The following is a 13,550-nucleotide window of genomic DNA, read 5'->3' on the forward strand; positions in this document are numbered from 1 at the left end:
ATTAAGTACCAGCTGAGCTCAGGAGACAAACTGCACAGGAATAGCAGCTGCATCTGTGGGAGCTGATCTAACTTTATTTTACAAAATGGAAGGTTTTTATAGGGCAGATAAGGAAGATTCTGGAAAAGGGGAAAGGTATGTGAAAACTTGGACAAGGCATTGGTCAGGATTAGGGATTGGCACATACAAAAGAGGGGGGATACATGAATCTTCAGATAACTTTTAAGTACTTAATTGGAAAGGCCTCTGACTGGACATTGTCCAGTCAAAAGAAGCCTGCTCTCTCCTGTGAAAGAAAGCTTACAATCTAACAGAGTCTATTTATTTTATGCAGTCTGGCCCACATTGCCAGAAGTTGTCTCTTTCCAACTTCTAAAATCCTCTTCCTCCTGTTTACCCCCAACAATAGGGCACTATTTTTTTTAAGTAATGTTGAAGCAATGATATTAAAGCTGGCACAAAATTGTTTAAGTAGAGATTGATGTTCACTCACCCATACCAATGACTGTGGGCAAATCTCTCACTCACAGCCTCGAGGAATGACCTTGAGGGGTATCCTCTACTCAGGGGAGGAATCTCCACACACAACCTGCTGTTAAAAAGAATCACAGACTTGCTAGAATAGCTAGAGTGTGCTGGTGAAATCCCTGCTGCCTAGGTCTAGTTTAGATGTTGCCTTTAGTCACTAAAATCTTGCTCGAAGTTGCCAAGAGATTGATAAAGCAGCCTCTTTTAAAGAGCAAGACAATTCTCATTTTATTATCAACAGACTTGGAGGGTTTGTAGCTTTCTGGGACACTCGCTGTGCATGTGTAGTCAGCTTTCTCACTAAACTTCTATCACTAAAAGGCTAGAGGCTGTTAAAGGGTAGAGTTTGGAGAAAAGGGTGTAGAAATACATAATAAGATAGGCTGGATTGAAAGGAGGTGGCTGTTTTGGCTTGATGTGTTGGTTTTTTGTTTTGGTTTTGTTTATTTGTTTTTGGTTTTGGTAATTTTTTAAATTTTCTTCTTTATTATTATTATTTTGGCTTTTTTGTTTTGTTTTGTATAATTGTGAGGGTTTTAAATAATTCAATATTTTCCCCGATGGATTGAAGCTGAGAGTAACGTCTTTTGGGGTATTGTGCATAACTGGCTCGTGCATTTTAAGATGGTAAAGGAATAAGGCTTTTTTTTTGTACTTTATACTTAGTGTGTGATTAGTTAACACAAGTGTTTTCCAATTATAGTGTCTTGTTTTAAAAAAAAAAAGGCTACAAAAATCTAAGAAGTGTGCACAGCACATGTAAATAATCTCTTTTTACCAATAAAATCCTCCAGAACTTGTAGCCTCAGAGTTCTGAGTCATTACTGAGTGTTGCTACTATTTTCTTTCCTCTTTTGAGAGTTGGCAACAAAGGATAATATGCTTTACTGCGTTCAGTCTGTTGACTTTTCTTTCAATGTCTCCTGGAAAACTCCCATTTTGGATAGAGAGTAGCCTTCTTGGAAACTAGCTGAGTTGTTAAGTCTTAAAGTCAGTTATCAGACCTCTAGAGGTCTTTTTATTTCTGTAGATGTCAGTTCTTTTACCCAGAAGGAGCTTTGAATCGTATCTGAAGGTAATGCCAAGTAAGTCTGGTTACAGACAGTTTCATATTGTTTTGTCTAATTTGATGCACTACTAAATGTCAGATAAATTTGGACACATACGCAGGTTTGTGGTGGTTTGACCTTGGCTGGATGCCAGACACCTACCAGGGCTGCTCCATCACTTCCCTCGAATGGACAGGGGAGACAAAATACAGCATAATGTTCATCAGCTGAGAGAAGGGCAGGGAGAGATCACTCACCAAATACTGTCACAGGCAAACCAGACTCAACTGGGGATATTGATTGAATTTATCACTAACAAAATCAGAGGACAATGAGAAGCAAAATAAATCTTAAAAATATGTTCTCCCCATCCCTCCCTCCTTCCCAGGCTTTCCCTTCTCCTTCCAGGTGTGCAAGGAAACAGGAATGGGGATCACAGTCAGATTGTCACAGGTTGTTTCTGCTGCTGCTCAGGGAGAGGAGTTGAGTCCTTCCCCTGCTCCCCATGGGGTTCCTCCCACAGGAGACAGTCCTTCAGGAACTTTCATTAATCATGAAACAAATTACAATGCCATAATTTCTATTTTCTTTCTTGAGTGAAATTAAGTGTATGAGTCCTTTAAAACCTTGTACTTCCTTTATTAATTTATTAATAATTTAGGGAAGAGTGATGCAGCAGAGTGGGAGAAGTATGTTAGCTTGGGCCTTTACAAGCATCGGAAAGAGGAATTTTATGCTGAAAAAGAATCTCTAACTCTAGGGAAACTCATTGTTACTGTGTCCAATAACTAGAACCTTAGACCCTCGACTTTCAATGCAATAAACTCGTGAAGTGCCACTCCCACAAAAGAACCCCAACAGAGTATGAAGGGCTAATTCTGCTCATCCAGACTGATTTTGTCTTCTATTGTACTCAGAAATTGAAGGGTACAACTAAACCAAACATTTTTCATTTTAGTTTGGTGGTTAAACCAATATGTCCAATTGCCCTTTCCCTGGCTGCTACCAGTGTGACAAAAACACATAATCAGTACTGGCTATTACTTAAAAGCAATCATCAGGATAACTCTGAATAGAATAAAAGGGCACTATATTATGTCTTTGTGGAAACCTTGCATACTTTAGGAAAAAAACCCAAACATTTTTTGCATTATTTGACTGTATACCTATTGAAGCAACTGCCAGCAAGCAAAATTACCTTTATTGATGGACTTTACAGAATTCTGCTGTTCAGGAGGGATGGAGATTTTACACTCCTACTCTTAAATGTATGCAGACTTTTTTTTCAGAGCTGAATTATCCAGCTTAAATTGTGATGGTTCTTCATCACTCATTTCATGGATAAGCACAATGTTCTGCAAGGCCAGCCCACCTCAACCTGATATATGACAGATTCTTAGAGAGGCAGTTTAACTTTCTAGGGACATTTTAACGCCTGTGTTTCAGCTGTGCCATGAGAGGGAAACTGAGTCAGCAAATACTGTATAACCTTAAATACAAGTGAAGAAATATTTACATTTTAACACCTTTTTTTCCTGCTCTGAATCTTTCAGATTTACTATTACATTGCTTATTTTGTATAAAGAATGCAGATATTTCAAAGAATAAAAGCTAATCCAAAATAAGCTTTATTGCAATAAATGTGTTGTCTTACTGATACAAACATTCAAGAAATACCTTTTCTTCTTACAACATTTGATTTAAAAATGTACAAAGTTTCTTTTTCTTTATAAAATCCCCGTAGTCAACAAGAGAAAAGAAAAATCACTGAGTTTAACTTCATATAATCTTTGGTCAGCACCTACATGAAACTGAAACAAATCTGGAATCAGCATGTGCTTTGGCTATTTTCACATATGAGATTATGTTTCATGACTTAGTTACAGGCACCAGTTGTTAAAAAAAAAAGCACCATTGAGACCTACACTTAAAGCATAATGGTACAAAACATAAAACAGAAATTACTACAGTAAACTAAAACTCAACTGATTGTACAGCCACCATTCTTACAAAATAAGCTATGATAAAATGAGGCATATGGTGTATAACTACAGCATTAATGAAATTTTTAACAAATGAACTTCAAAACCACCTTTTCCCTGCTCTGTGCTGCATAATTAGTTTGCACACATGGCACTCCTGAAACAGCTCTGAGGTTTTAGCAAGTAGCACCATCATTTCCAGCCAGCACCAAACAGTATGAAAATATTGTGTGCTCGCTTCAGAGAGACATTTTCTTCAGCTTCCTGCAGTAATGCCAGTTTTTAGAGCAACCTTTCTGAAAGTGAGGTGTGGTTGCATGTGTGGCTCTTTGAGGTCTCTGCAGGGAAGTACTGTACAATTTGGTTCTGCAATTCTAATGGCATTAAAAACAGTCAAGGTATTTTGCTACAGGGGTTGTGCCTCTTCCGCTATTTGCTGTGGCTGATGTGAAACATGATCTCTGCAGAGACTGATACTGTATATTGTAATACTTGTCCTCTATGACTCTCTTCCATTTTTCCTTTTTATTTTTTTTTTTTAAATACTCAAAGTTTTTCAAGAGCATTTTAGAATATCCAGATGTACTATGGTGATGTTTCAGCTCTGACACATTTTAATATCACTTATGTGCTATTTGGATGACTGGCCCAAAAAGGAAGTATCTTTCAAATCTATTTTTTTAAGAAAGTACCTCTAAAGTGTTATAGCTCAAATTTATAAATCTAAAGAAAAACAAGCAATTTTTCCTTTTTTTTCCCCCCATAATTTGTTATTTTCTCTCCATATATTACTGCATTAAAAATAAATAAACTTCTGTGGTTTTTTTTTTTTTTTAATTAGGAACTATAGCAAAATACCCAAAGTGTTACAGACTGCTAAGAGGGAAAAAAAATCTCACATTTTTGTGCCTTTTAGTGCCATATGATGACTTCTTGAACTTTAGCTCTTTAATATACTTTAAACTGAGGTTATATAAAAGATACAGTAACCATGATTGCCCTTGTAATAGAAGTTTTGGCAGTGGCCTTTTGAGTTACCCTCCTGAAAGGGTGATTCTGTAGTCCTGGCAGGGTGGGAAGAAAGGGCTCTTCCTCCCCTGGAGTTGAGCGGCTTTTTCAAAACCTTGGAAAAGCAGATATTGTCTGGTGGGTAGAAAGGAGAGCGGAAGTGACTGAAGGACTGTGCTCAGTCTGGAACGTGGCTAATAGAGGTCTATCCACAGCCTCATCCTGAGCACTGCCCCCAGCTCTCCCAGGAGGTAGTTGTCCTCATTGCTCTCTTCCAGTTTCTTTAGCTCCTTCTTCTTATATAGAGGAATGCTGGTGATTTCCAGTGTGTAAATGCCAGGCACTGACTTTCTCTTTGCTGTGTGCAAGTAGCTCAGCCCATTCCTCTGGTGGATCCTGAAGATCCTATCCTCATTTCCGTGGGAGATGACGTAGCGCACATGGTGGGTGAGGGGCTCAATGGCTGGTAGGAGTTCCAGGATGTGCTCCTTGTGGTCCAGCCTGGAAATGTTGACCCTGATCCTCACAGGGCTATCCATGTCTAGACTTTCCAACTTAGTCTGCTCCATCTGAAGCAAAGGAAGAAAGAATGTTTAGAGCAGGAGAAACAGATACTCACTTGTATTGACAGAGGAATAATTATGTGATAATTAGCAGTTTCTGTACTTGTCAAAATCTACCCGTGAAAGAAGCAACTGTAAATCCTTTCCACCTGGAAGTATGGCTTGATTTTATACAACACACCCAGTAAACCTTAAAGGCTTTTCACACAGGCTTAACAGGATGAATATCGGGAGGCTCTAATTTCAAATTCTTTTGAGAACCTGTTTAACTTCATGCTTGCAAAGAGCCCATGTAAAGAAGAGACTTATGTTTACTACTGCAGTAAAGTCTGTACAATGAGGCACAGCTTTTTTTTTATGATCCGTCTCAAATTAGTGAAACATATACCACAACACCATTCAGAGAATTCCTTGAAACTTTCTCTGAAAATTCCCTGAAATTGGTTTAATGAGTCCTGCCTTCTAAAAACAAGCAGGCTCAGTATTTGGTTATGAGGAAGCACCATTTATGGAGGAAACTGAAGTAAAGAGAGAACTGCTGCATTGTCAGCCTTCCACAGAGAGAGCCAGTGTGTCACATTGTGCAGTTACATCCTATTGGGACCACTGAAGGGAGTGTGCAAAAAGACACAGCACTGTTTTTCTGACAAATCATTCACAATTTCTTTTTTAATTCAAGTTTCAGTACAGTTATGCTGCAGGTGTGAATGTGCCCAGAGGTGTTAGTTGTGAGCACAGTGCAGTCCTAGGAAAGCCATTTAACAAGTAACAGCTTTTGAAAGTGCTTTTGCAGAAGTCCCACGGGAGTACAAATGTGTACCAATATGCAATGCAGTTAAAAACCCATGCTGAAAATGAGGAAAATTTTTGGACAGGAGGAAGAACTGCAGTGTTTTAAATACTGAAGCCCATACATGTGAATAGTGATTAGAGCTTTTCTTTTTTCACCTAGTTTTATGGATGCAAAAACTGTCACTTTTACCACTCAAACACTAGAAAATGACAAGGTTAATGCTATTAAAAAAGTGCAACAACAAGATTTTACAATTATGAACTCAATATGGAATTAACTGTGCAACAGAAAAAAATGTTTTTCAAAACATACATGAATTTCAGTGGTGGCCTGACCACAGAATTCACAATAGAATTCAGGATCAGTGGGAGTGGGTGGTAGGGAGGGACAAGGAGTGCTTGTAAGAAGTTGGAATGTGTCTGGGGAAATCAAACATTTAAATCTGAAGTGCCACTATATCCTTTAGAGAAAAAATTACAGGACTACTTTGCCAGTAGAAGAACTGGCTTTGATGGCATCATGCAAAGTAGTGTGTAGTAAGGCTGGAGCATCCGGATTATTTTATGCCCCATCCCTTTTAGAAAGCAGACTTGTTTCCCTGTCTTTTCAGTGTAGTTTGTGTGGGTAGCACACCTTGCAAGTTTAATTAAGGGTTTGTATTTTGCCTGCCTGCATTATACAGCTCTTTTACTACTGAAAGAAAACCTGTGTGTGTCCCCACCTCTAAACTGAGTCAATTTCATATTACTGCAGATCCCAAGACTAGAGCTACAAAATAAGAGCTATCACACAGATTATACAGCTGACAGATACACAGGTACACTCTTCTAACATTTGAAAAAAAGGATCTAAAAGGTGTAAACAGTAGGTCTGTCCATTCATCAATATCCCATAATTTATCCTTAAAAACTGTGATAGTTTTAGTCTAGGCCTTCCTGGTAACCAGCTTGTAACCAAAGAAGTAGCCATGTACCCAGTATTCCATACGATTTTTACGTAAACCAGGGTATAAATAAGTTGGAGATCAGAGACCTCACTCTCGTCTCTCCCGCTGAGGTCCAGGAGCAGTGGGTCCTTGCATTGGTCTCACTTATCTAAGGCTGAGGCTGCAGCGACCGCTCGTCTGCCATGCGGAGATCGGAGAGTGCTGGCCGTGTCTGGTGATCTTGCTTTTCTGAGGGACGTGGGGAGATTTTGTTCTGATAGTTCTTTATTTTGCTAGTTCTTGGGTTTGATTGTGCATATCTGTTCTGATTTTGTCCCTTTTTCCCCTTTGCCTTTGGGGGTGTTTGGGAGCTCCTTTGCTGTGTACATAGTATTTTAATTGTACATAACTGTAATATATGTAAAAATATATGTTTTTATATAATTAAATTGATTTCAGGTTCTACAATTTTTATAGTTTTTTTCCTTTGCCCTAAGGAAAGAAGGGAGAGGGAAGGGGTTATTACCGTGAGTTTGGGCATTTGGCAGGGAGCCAAGTCCAAACCATCACAAAAGCCCAACAAATGCAGTAAGAAAAAAAAAAAGTATGAAGTATAGTTCTCTAACAACCTCAGCAATTCTGCAAATATTGGACTTCAGTGTATTAGCCAGGTCATGGGCTTTAGTCCCACACAATTGTGAGCAACCATGGAAGAGACACCAAGACTAAAATGATCTGCAAGAAGGTCTGTTTAGCTGTCCCAGAGCACAAATGCTGTGCAATCTCCTTTTGACGGCAGAACAGATGACCAGTTTCCTAGCTCTCTATCATCAAAGGAAAATTATTTCCCTGAATGTATTCTGAGGAACTAGACCACATCACACTGCAAAGGAATCTATACAAGCTTTAAAAACTTCATTCATAGTTATTGGTGTGTTTTTTATTGTCACATTATTGCTGCCAACAGGGCAAGGGAAAAAAAATTTGATTTGACCACTGAATATGGCCCGTTAAGAATTCCCTCTATTACTGATACTTTTGGTATCTGGAAATACCTGAAAATGAAAGTACATTACAGTGGTTATTTATCCCAATACATACAGTGTCATTAGCACTTCTCTTCTTCCTTTTGTCTTTTTTAGAATTGATTTTGCACTCATAACATGCTAGAGGGGACAAAGCATTTTCTTCATCAGCATCTCCATCCAGTGGAACGTACTGGCCTTTGTTAAATCCCATCCCTGAGACACAGTGTCTGTTGAATAAAAATATCTGTTTTAGTTACTCCTTGCAGTTTTACCAACTGTCCTGTTAAATGGAAAGTGAGTGTGTAATCTGTACCCCAGTGCCTGTATCCCCTTCCTTTTGCATCGCTTAGCAGGAGCTCTGTGCATTTATTTCCTTCACACTAGCATGGCATATTGAAAAATACAGCCACTGCCTGAGGGCTTGTAGGCTTTTCTAATTCTGATTTACAAGTTTTATGAAGAAACAGAAAAAGGCCAACCTGTCCTGAACTTGGGAACTACAGAATTTACCCATTGTCATGTACTGGCACAATGCTGATTTGAGTTTAATGTTCTGGATTGAGCAGTGTTATTTACAACCCTTGATTATCTCAGTACAGGTGGTAGCAGTCCTCACTGAGTAGGTTTCTGAAGGAGTTTATGTGCTGGTACTGGGGGAGAAAGCAGAACTCTTTGTTTAATGTTCTTTATATACTAGATTTAAAATGAATGTCATGTTGCATGTACAGACGTGTCTTTTTTTTTTTTTTTCCCTAGTTTCTGGATATTGTATGCAAAAGTAGAAATGAGTGGAAAGGACTTAGCAGTTGTCCTTCATTTGCACCTCTGCTCCTCAGACCAGCCCTCCTTAATGTGTCTCTGGTGAATGACTGTGTGAAGATACTCACCCTTGTCCAACTCTGTAATAGCCAGGTGGGCAGCCACAAAGATAACCCCCTTCAGTGTTGGAACAACCATAATTGCAGGGGTTCTTGGTGGAAGAGCACTCATTCACATCATGGCAGGCACTGGAGAACTGGTCATAGAAAAACCCAGATGGGCAGGCGCACTTGTAACTTCCAAGGGTGTTGTAGCAAGAAGCAGAGCCACACGTGTTAGGATTGGAGCATTCATTTTCATCTGATAAGCAAACAAAAATATATTGGTGTTTTCTAATCTCACAGACATCAGGCAAGCATGATGTAGCTAAGAAATCAGAATATCTGCAAGTCCTAGGGCTCTGCTACATCCCAAACCTCATTACCCCACAGACACTTGGCTTCTGAAGGAAAAGTGCATTGGCAAAGGCCCCAAATTTGTGTATCTGCGATGAAGAGGTATTTTAGGATACTGTTCCTGTTAACCTTATAGTCACTCAATGTTCACCCTTTCTTCAATGTTTGTTTTGCTCAGGGGTTCTGTTTCGCCTGTCAGGATAGATAGGAGTGTACTGCCTTCCTATACAAGGTCCTCAGAGGGAAAATGAGTTGGAATTCCAGCCATGGTGGTGTTCCTGGGCACCTACTGACGGGGAGAAGTTTGCACATACTTTTAGTGAAACTTTCAGGCTCTGTAGGAAAGCCAATCGAAATAACCAAACAAATGAAAGAGAAAAGGATTATCACCTTCACCGTGTGGGTTTTAAGATACAGAGGTGACACCTCCAGTCAGTGTGACTGGATTTGGTTTCAGGCAGAAAAAAAGCAGAGAGATTATTTGAGGACTATAATATTCAGAAACTGTAGCTGGTTTGGGGTTTTGCGTTCCGTCACTCTCACCCCAGTCCTTTGCTTTCTTTGCTGTAAAGCAGTAATAACTGAGGAGTGACAATGTTGGTTGGGATTCAGAAAAACTGTCTGTGTGCTACTTAATGTAAAATGGGTAAACTAATTTATATGTCAAGGATCAGGACAGTAGTATCAGCCTCTATGAAAAGTATGGCAGTTCATATATCCTCTGATTATAATACCATGAAAGCAAGCCTGAAAAGGTAAACATGCTGTATTGTTCTTTGTGAACAGAACAGGATGGGGTTTTTTCACTATATATTGTTTTTTATTTAAAAAAAAAGATTCCCACATTTCATTTGGTATCACATTTAGCTGAGTTCATGAAACACAGAAAATAAATGAGATAAATCTATAATAAAACTCCTGACCATCTTAATTTGTCCCTGTTCCCTGCATAAATAACTAATATTGACGTTAATACTGAATTTTGAAAGTAGAAAACCCTTAATGGTTTTGTTGGGTTTTTTCTCACCATTCACTATAGACGGTATTCTGTAGTATTCTCAAATTGCTAATAATGCTAATTCTTAATAGCGGAAGGTATGATTTTTAATTTTTTTTCTTCCCCCAGCAGAGGTATTGACATTGATGCTTTCAGGAATTTAACTAATATCTTTCGCCCCTCTAAGATGAGGACTTTTCTGAGAAGAAGAGAATCATAATTTAGACCTTACTAGGAAAGCTTCTTGTCTCACAGAATTTCCTATTACCTCCTGTCATTGATTTATGTTGGGAGTAGTAAATGTATGGAAGGAGGGCAAGAGAGATAAAAAAGATCAGTGTTTGCATACCCTTTGTTCTGTCCATTCTTGCCCTTGCCTGGTGTCGCCACTATAACCCCCATGACACCTTTTCTGCTCAAATATATTTTGTGCTGTTTGCTTCCTTACCAACACACTGATTCCACTGGTAATGCTGAACATATCCTTGTGGGCATCCACATCTGTATCCACCCAGGATATTTTGACACCCATGCTGGCACCTATGGTTTCCATCACATTCATCCACATCTGTGTGACCAAGAGAGAAGCAGAACATGAAAGAACACACAATTACACACATTGCCGAACACATTACTCACTTGGATCATAATTACTGGAACACTAGTATTTTTTTTTGCCTCAGTTCACCCATCATATTTGAGAACTACACAGGGTCAACCTTTCAGTTTCCTGGAACATACTGAGGTGTTGGAATGCTAAATTTAGATGTTTTTCCAACCAAAAAGAAAAAGCCATCTAAAAAGTCTCTGAGGTAAGTGTTAATAAGGAAGAAAGCCTTAGTCCCTCTTCCCTAAAATGTAAAAGTTCAGATATCTGAAATTGTGTCCACTATAGGAAATAAGTAGACTGTAAGCAACCAAATTTGCCAGGTACAGTATGAAATTCTAGTAGAAAATTAAAAAAAAATGTGTCGTATTACAGACTGTAAATTACATTCCACTGTCCACAGTTGGAAACAAATGTAATGGAACTATAACGTCCCAGAGCCTGAGGTGCAGAAAACCATTGTGACAAGAACTGAAAGATGTTATTTTCATCAGCAAGGCCATGTAGAGCAGTTTTGATGTACTAGTTGTTTACACACACATTTTGTGAATGCTTTGATATATATAATTTTTGTGTTTCATAGGCACACAAAGGTATATGTACTTCCTGAGAACAAAGTAATCTGCCAAGAGATAAACCTTTCTGAACATTCTACCTGTATATATCCTACACTGCTATTCTAGAAATAATCTCTTTTTATCAATTCCTATTTTAAATGCTGTATCACAGCAGCTGCTATTTTGAGATCTCATAAAATTGTTGATGTATACCCCTGCATTTCTGATTCTCAGCAGCCAGATGGCCTAGTATTGCCTTTTATTTTCTTCTTTGCTCAATAAGTAAGGCCCACTGAGGAGTCTGTAGATCCCAGAGAATTCCTGACTGAGGCTCCCTTTTGGGCCACTACAGAGTGATGAAGCTCATCAATATAATTTGCATTTTAACTGTAATGGATTACCCTTCTGAATATAGAGAATTAGCCTTTTGAATGTGTATTGTTGTGGTAGGAGATCTAGACTACAGAATTTAGAATTTAATCTTAGATACCTTTAGGTGGACAATCACAATTAGCTGAAAAATTGTGGACAGATTCTATTTAGAAGTATGAAGACAAAAATGAAAAAACCCACAAAAAAATACTAGACTTTTAGATGCATAAGCCTATGTAAAGCTGAAATTGCAGGCTGAAAACAATTGTTCAAGAGTTTGGCTAAAAAGTGCCTTTATGCTAATTTGTGTAAAAATTACTCAGGCAGTATGTTCTTCCATATGTTTACACTACACTTAAAATTACTTAGATGCTTTCCAATTATTTTTTGGTGATTATTTTCAGTATGGATGGCGCTCTGACATCAAATGATCCACTAGACATTGAAGTAAGGGTTTGCACCATAACAAAAAAACTGACCATTGCTAGTTACCTTCACAGTTTAATCCAGTAGAATCCAGAGAAAATCCCCTTTGACACTCACAGATAAAACTTCCAGGAGTGTTTTGGCAAATTCCTTTTGATCCACAAAGTGATGGATGAGAACCACATTCATTGTTATCTTAAAAACACAGAGGAGAGAGAAGAAGGTCAGTTTAACCTGTGGCATTATTTTAGACATGTTTATATAACAAGTTCTTATGAGTCTGAAATCCACAGAGATGCAACATTTTGTAGGTTCTAGTTTTTAAAAGTCAGATCACCTGAAAAGTCATGCAGAGCTAGGAGTAATTAATAAATTAGAAATGCAAGCTGTAATTCCATTACAATATGTATGTGGAAGACCAGGCATGTAATTGCTGATACTGGAAAAATGGTTCACTTCTGTGTTAGCTGAACTAAAATAGTTTCAGTTGACAAGATTCATACACATACAGATGCTTAAGATCTAAAAACATCTGTATCTATTAAGAAAGAAAATGCAGTCTGGTTTTGATTAACTACATTTTAAAAGAGATTTTAATAATTCTCCATGTGTTGATACTTAGAACATAATAACATGTATTAAATACGGATAACTGTTTACTAACCAAGAAAATTTAAAGAGTAGATAGATTAGATAGACGGATTTTTTTTTTTAAGCTATAATCGTTAGTTTTCAAAAACTGTTTTCTGAACTCATGACACTATTGCTCTGTAGAAAGAGCAAAGGAAATAACAGAATGTTGAGAATGTTGTTCTTATAGAAAAACCAATGTTTTTCTTACCAATACAAGCTGTGTGATGTTGTGTAAAACCAGGTGGACATTTGCATGTGAAGCCTCCAAGGGTATTGACACAGAGAAACTGACAATTGTGTTGCTTGGTTTGACATTCATCGAGATCTGAAAGGAAGAGATGGTGTTGTCTTAAGAAAAGTCAACAAAAAAAGAGGCTAATTTGATAAAAAATTACACTTCAAAACTGTTTGCTTTGAAGCCAAGATGAAACCAAATTAAAAAGTTACTTTCTTTATACCTTTACATGTCTTTCCATCTTCCTGAAGGATGTAGCCCCGAGGGCATGAGCACTGGTAGCTCCCTTCTGAGTTCTTGCAGATAAAATTGCATGGTCTAGGAGACTGGGAGCACTCATCAAGGTCTGAAGAGAGAAAATATTAAGTATCTTTTGTACTGATTTCCTCAACAGAAGGATGTCCGCTAAACAGCACTAAATTTAAGAGAAAAATGTTCATAGAAAAAGCCTCTGATTCACATTTGTTCTGAGTTTCTATTCCTTTCTCTATGTTGCTGTGGAGTTTATACAGGGTTGCCTCTACCATGAAAAACTCTCCTGAGTTTTTTCATGTAAGGAACTAGTATTTATTTTTTGGCACGCTACAGTATATTTATATATGTTAACCAGGAAAAAGTGGGAAAATGTAGACC

At 38.1% G+C, this 13,550-nt stretch overlaps 1 protein-coding gene across 6 annotated transcripts in view; it reads right to left on the reverse strand.

Moving 5' to 3' along the window:
* Positions 1-3,209: 3,209 nt before the first annotated feature.
* The window catches only part of FBN2 (fibrillin 2), a 119,073-nt gene continuing 108,732 nt past the window's right edge, over positions 3,210-13,550 (reverse strand). For 5 of the 6 annotated variants that reach the window (XM_050329107.1, XM_050329108.1, XM_050329106.1 and 2 more), the window contains 7 exons: positions 13,141-13,263; positions 12,891-13,007; positions 12,116-12,244; positions 10,536-10,655; positions 8,764-8,995; positions 7,950-8,103; positions 3,210-5,136 (listed from right to left, as the gene is read on the reverse strand). In XM_050329107.1, the coding sequence (XP_050185064.1) occupies positions 4,762-5,136; positions 7,950-8,103; positions 8,764-8,995; positions 10,536-10,655; positions 12,116-12,244; positions 12,891-13,007; positions 13,141-13,263 (1,250 nt within the window). In that variant the 3' untranslated portion in view covers positions 3,210-4,761. The remainder of the gene's footprint in view (positions 5,137-7,949; positions 8,104-8,763; positions 8,996-10,535; positions 10,656-12,115; positions 12,245-12,890; positions 13,008-13,140; positions 13,264-13,550) is intronic. The other variant, XM_050329110.1, reaches the window with a different exon arrangement.

Source organism: Myiozetetes cayanensis, unplaced genomic scaffold (genome assembly GCF_022539395.1).
Source record: "Myiozetetes cayanensis isolate MyiCay16 unplaced genomic scaffold, myiCay2020 scf4, whole genome shotgun sequence".
Lineage (NCBI taxonomy): Eukaryota > Metazoa > Chordata > Aves > Passeriformes > Tyrannidae > Myiozetetes > Myiozetetes cayanensis.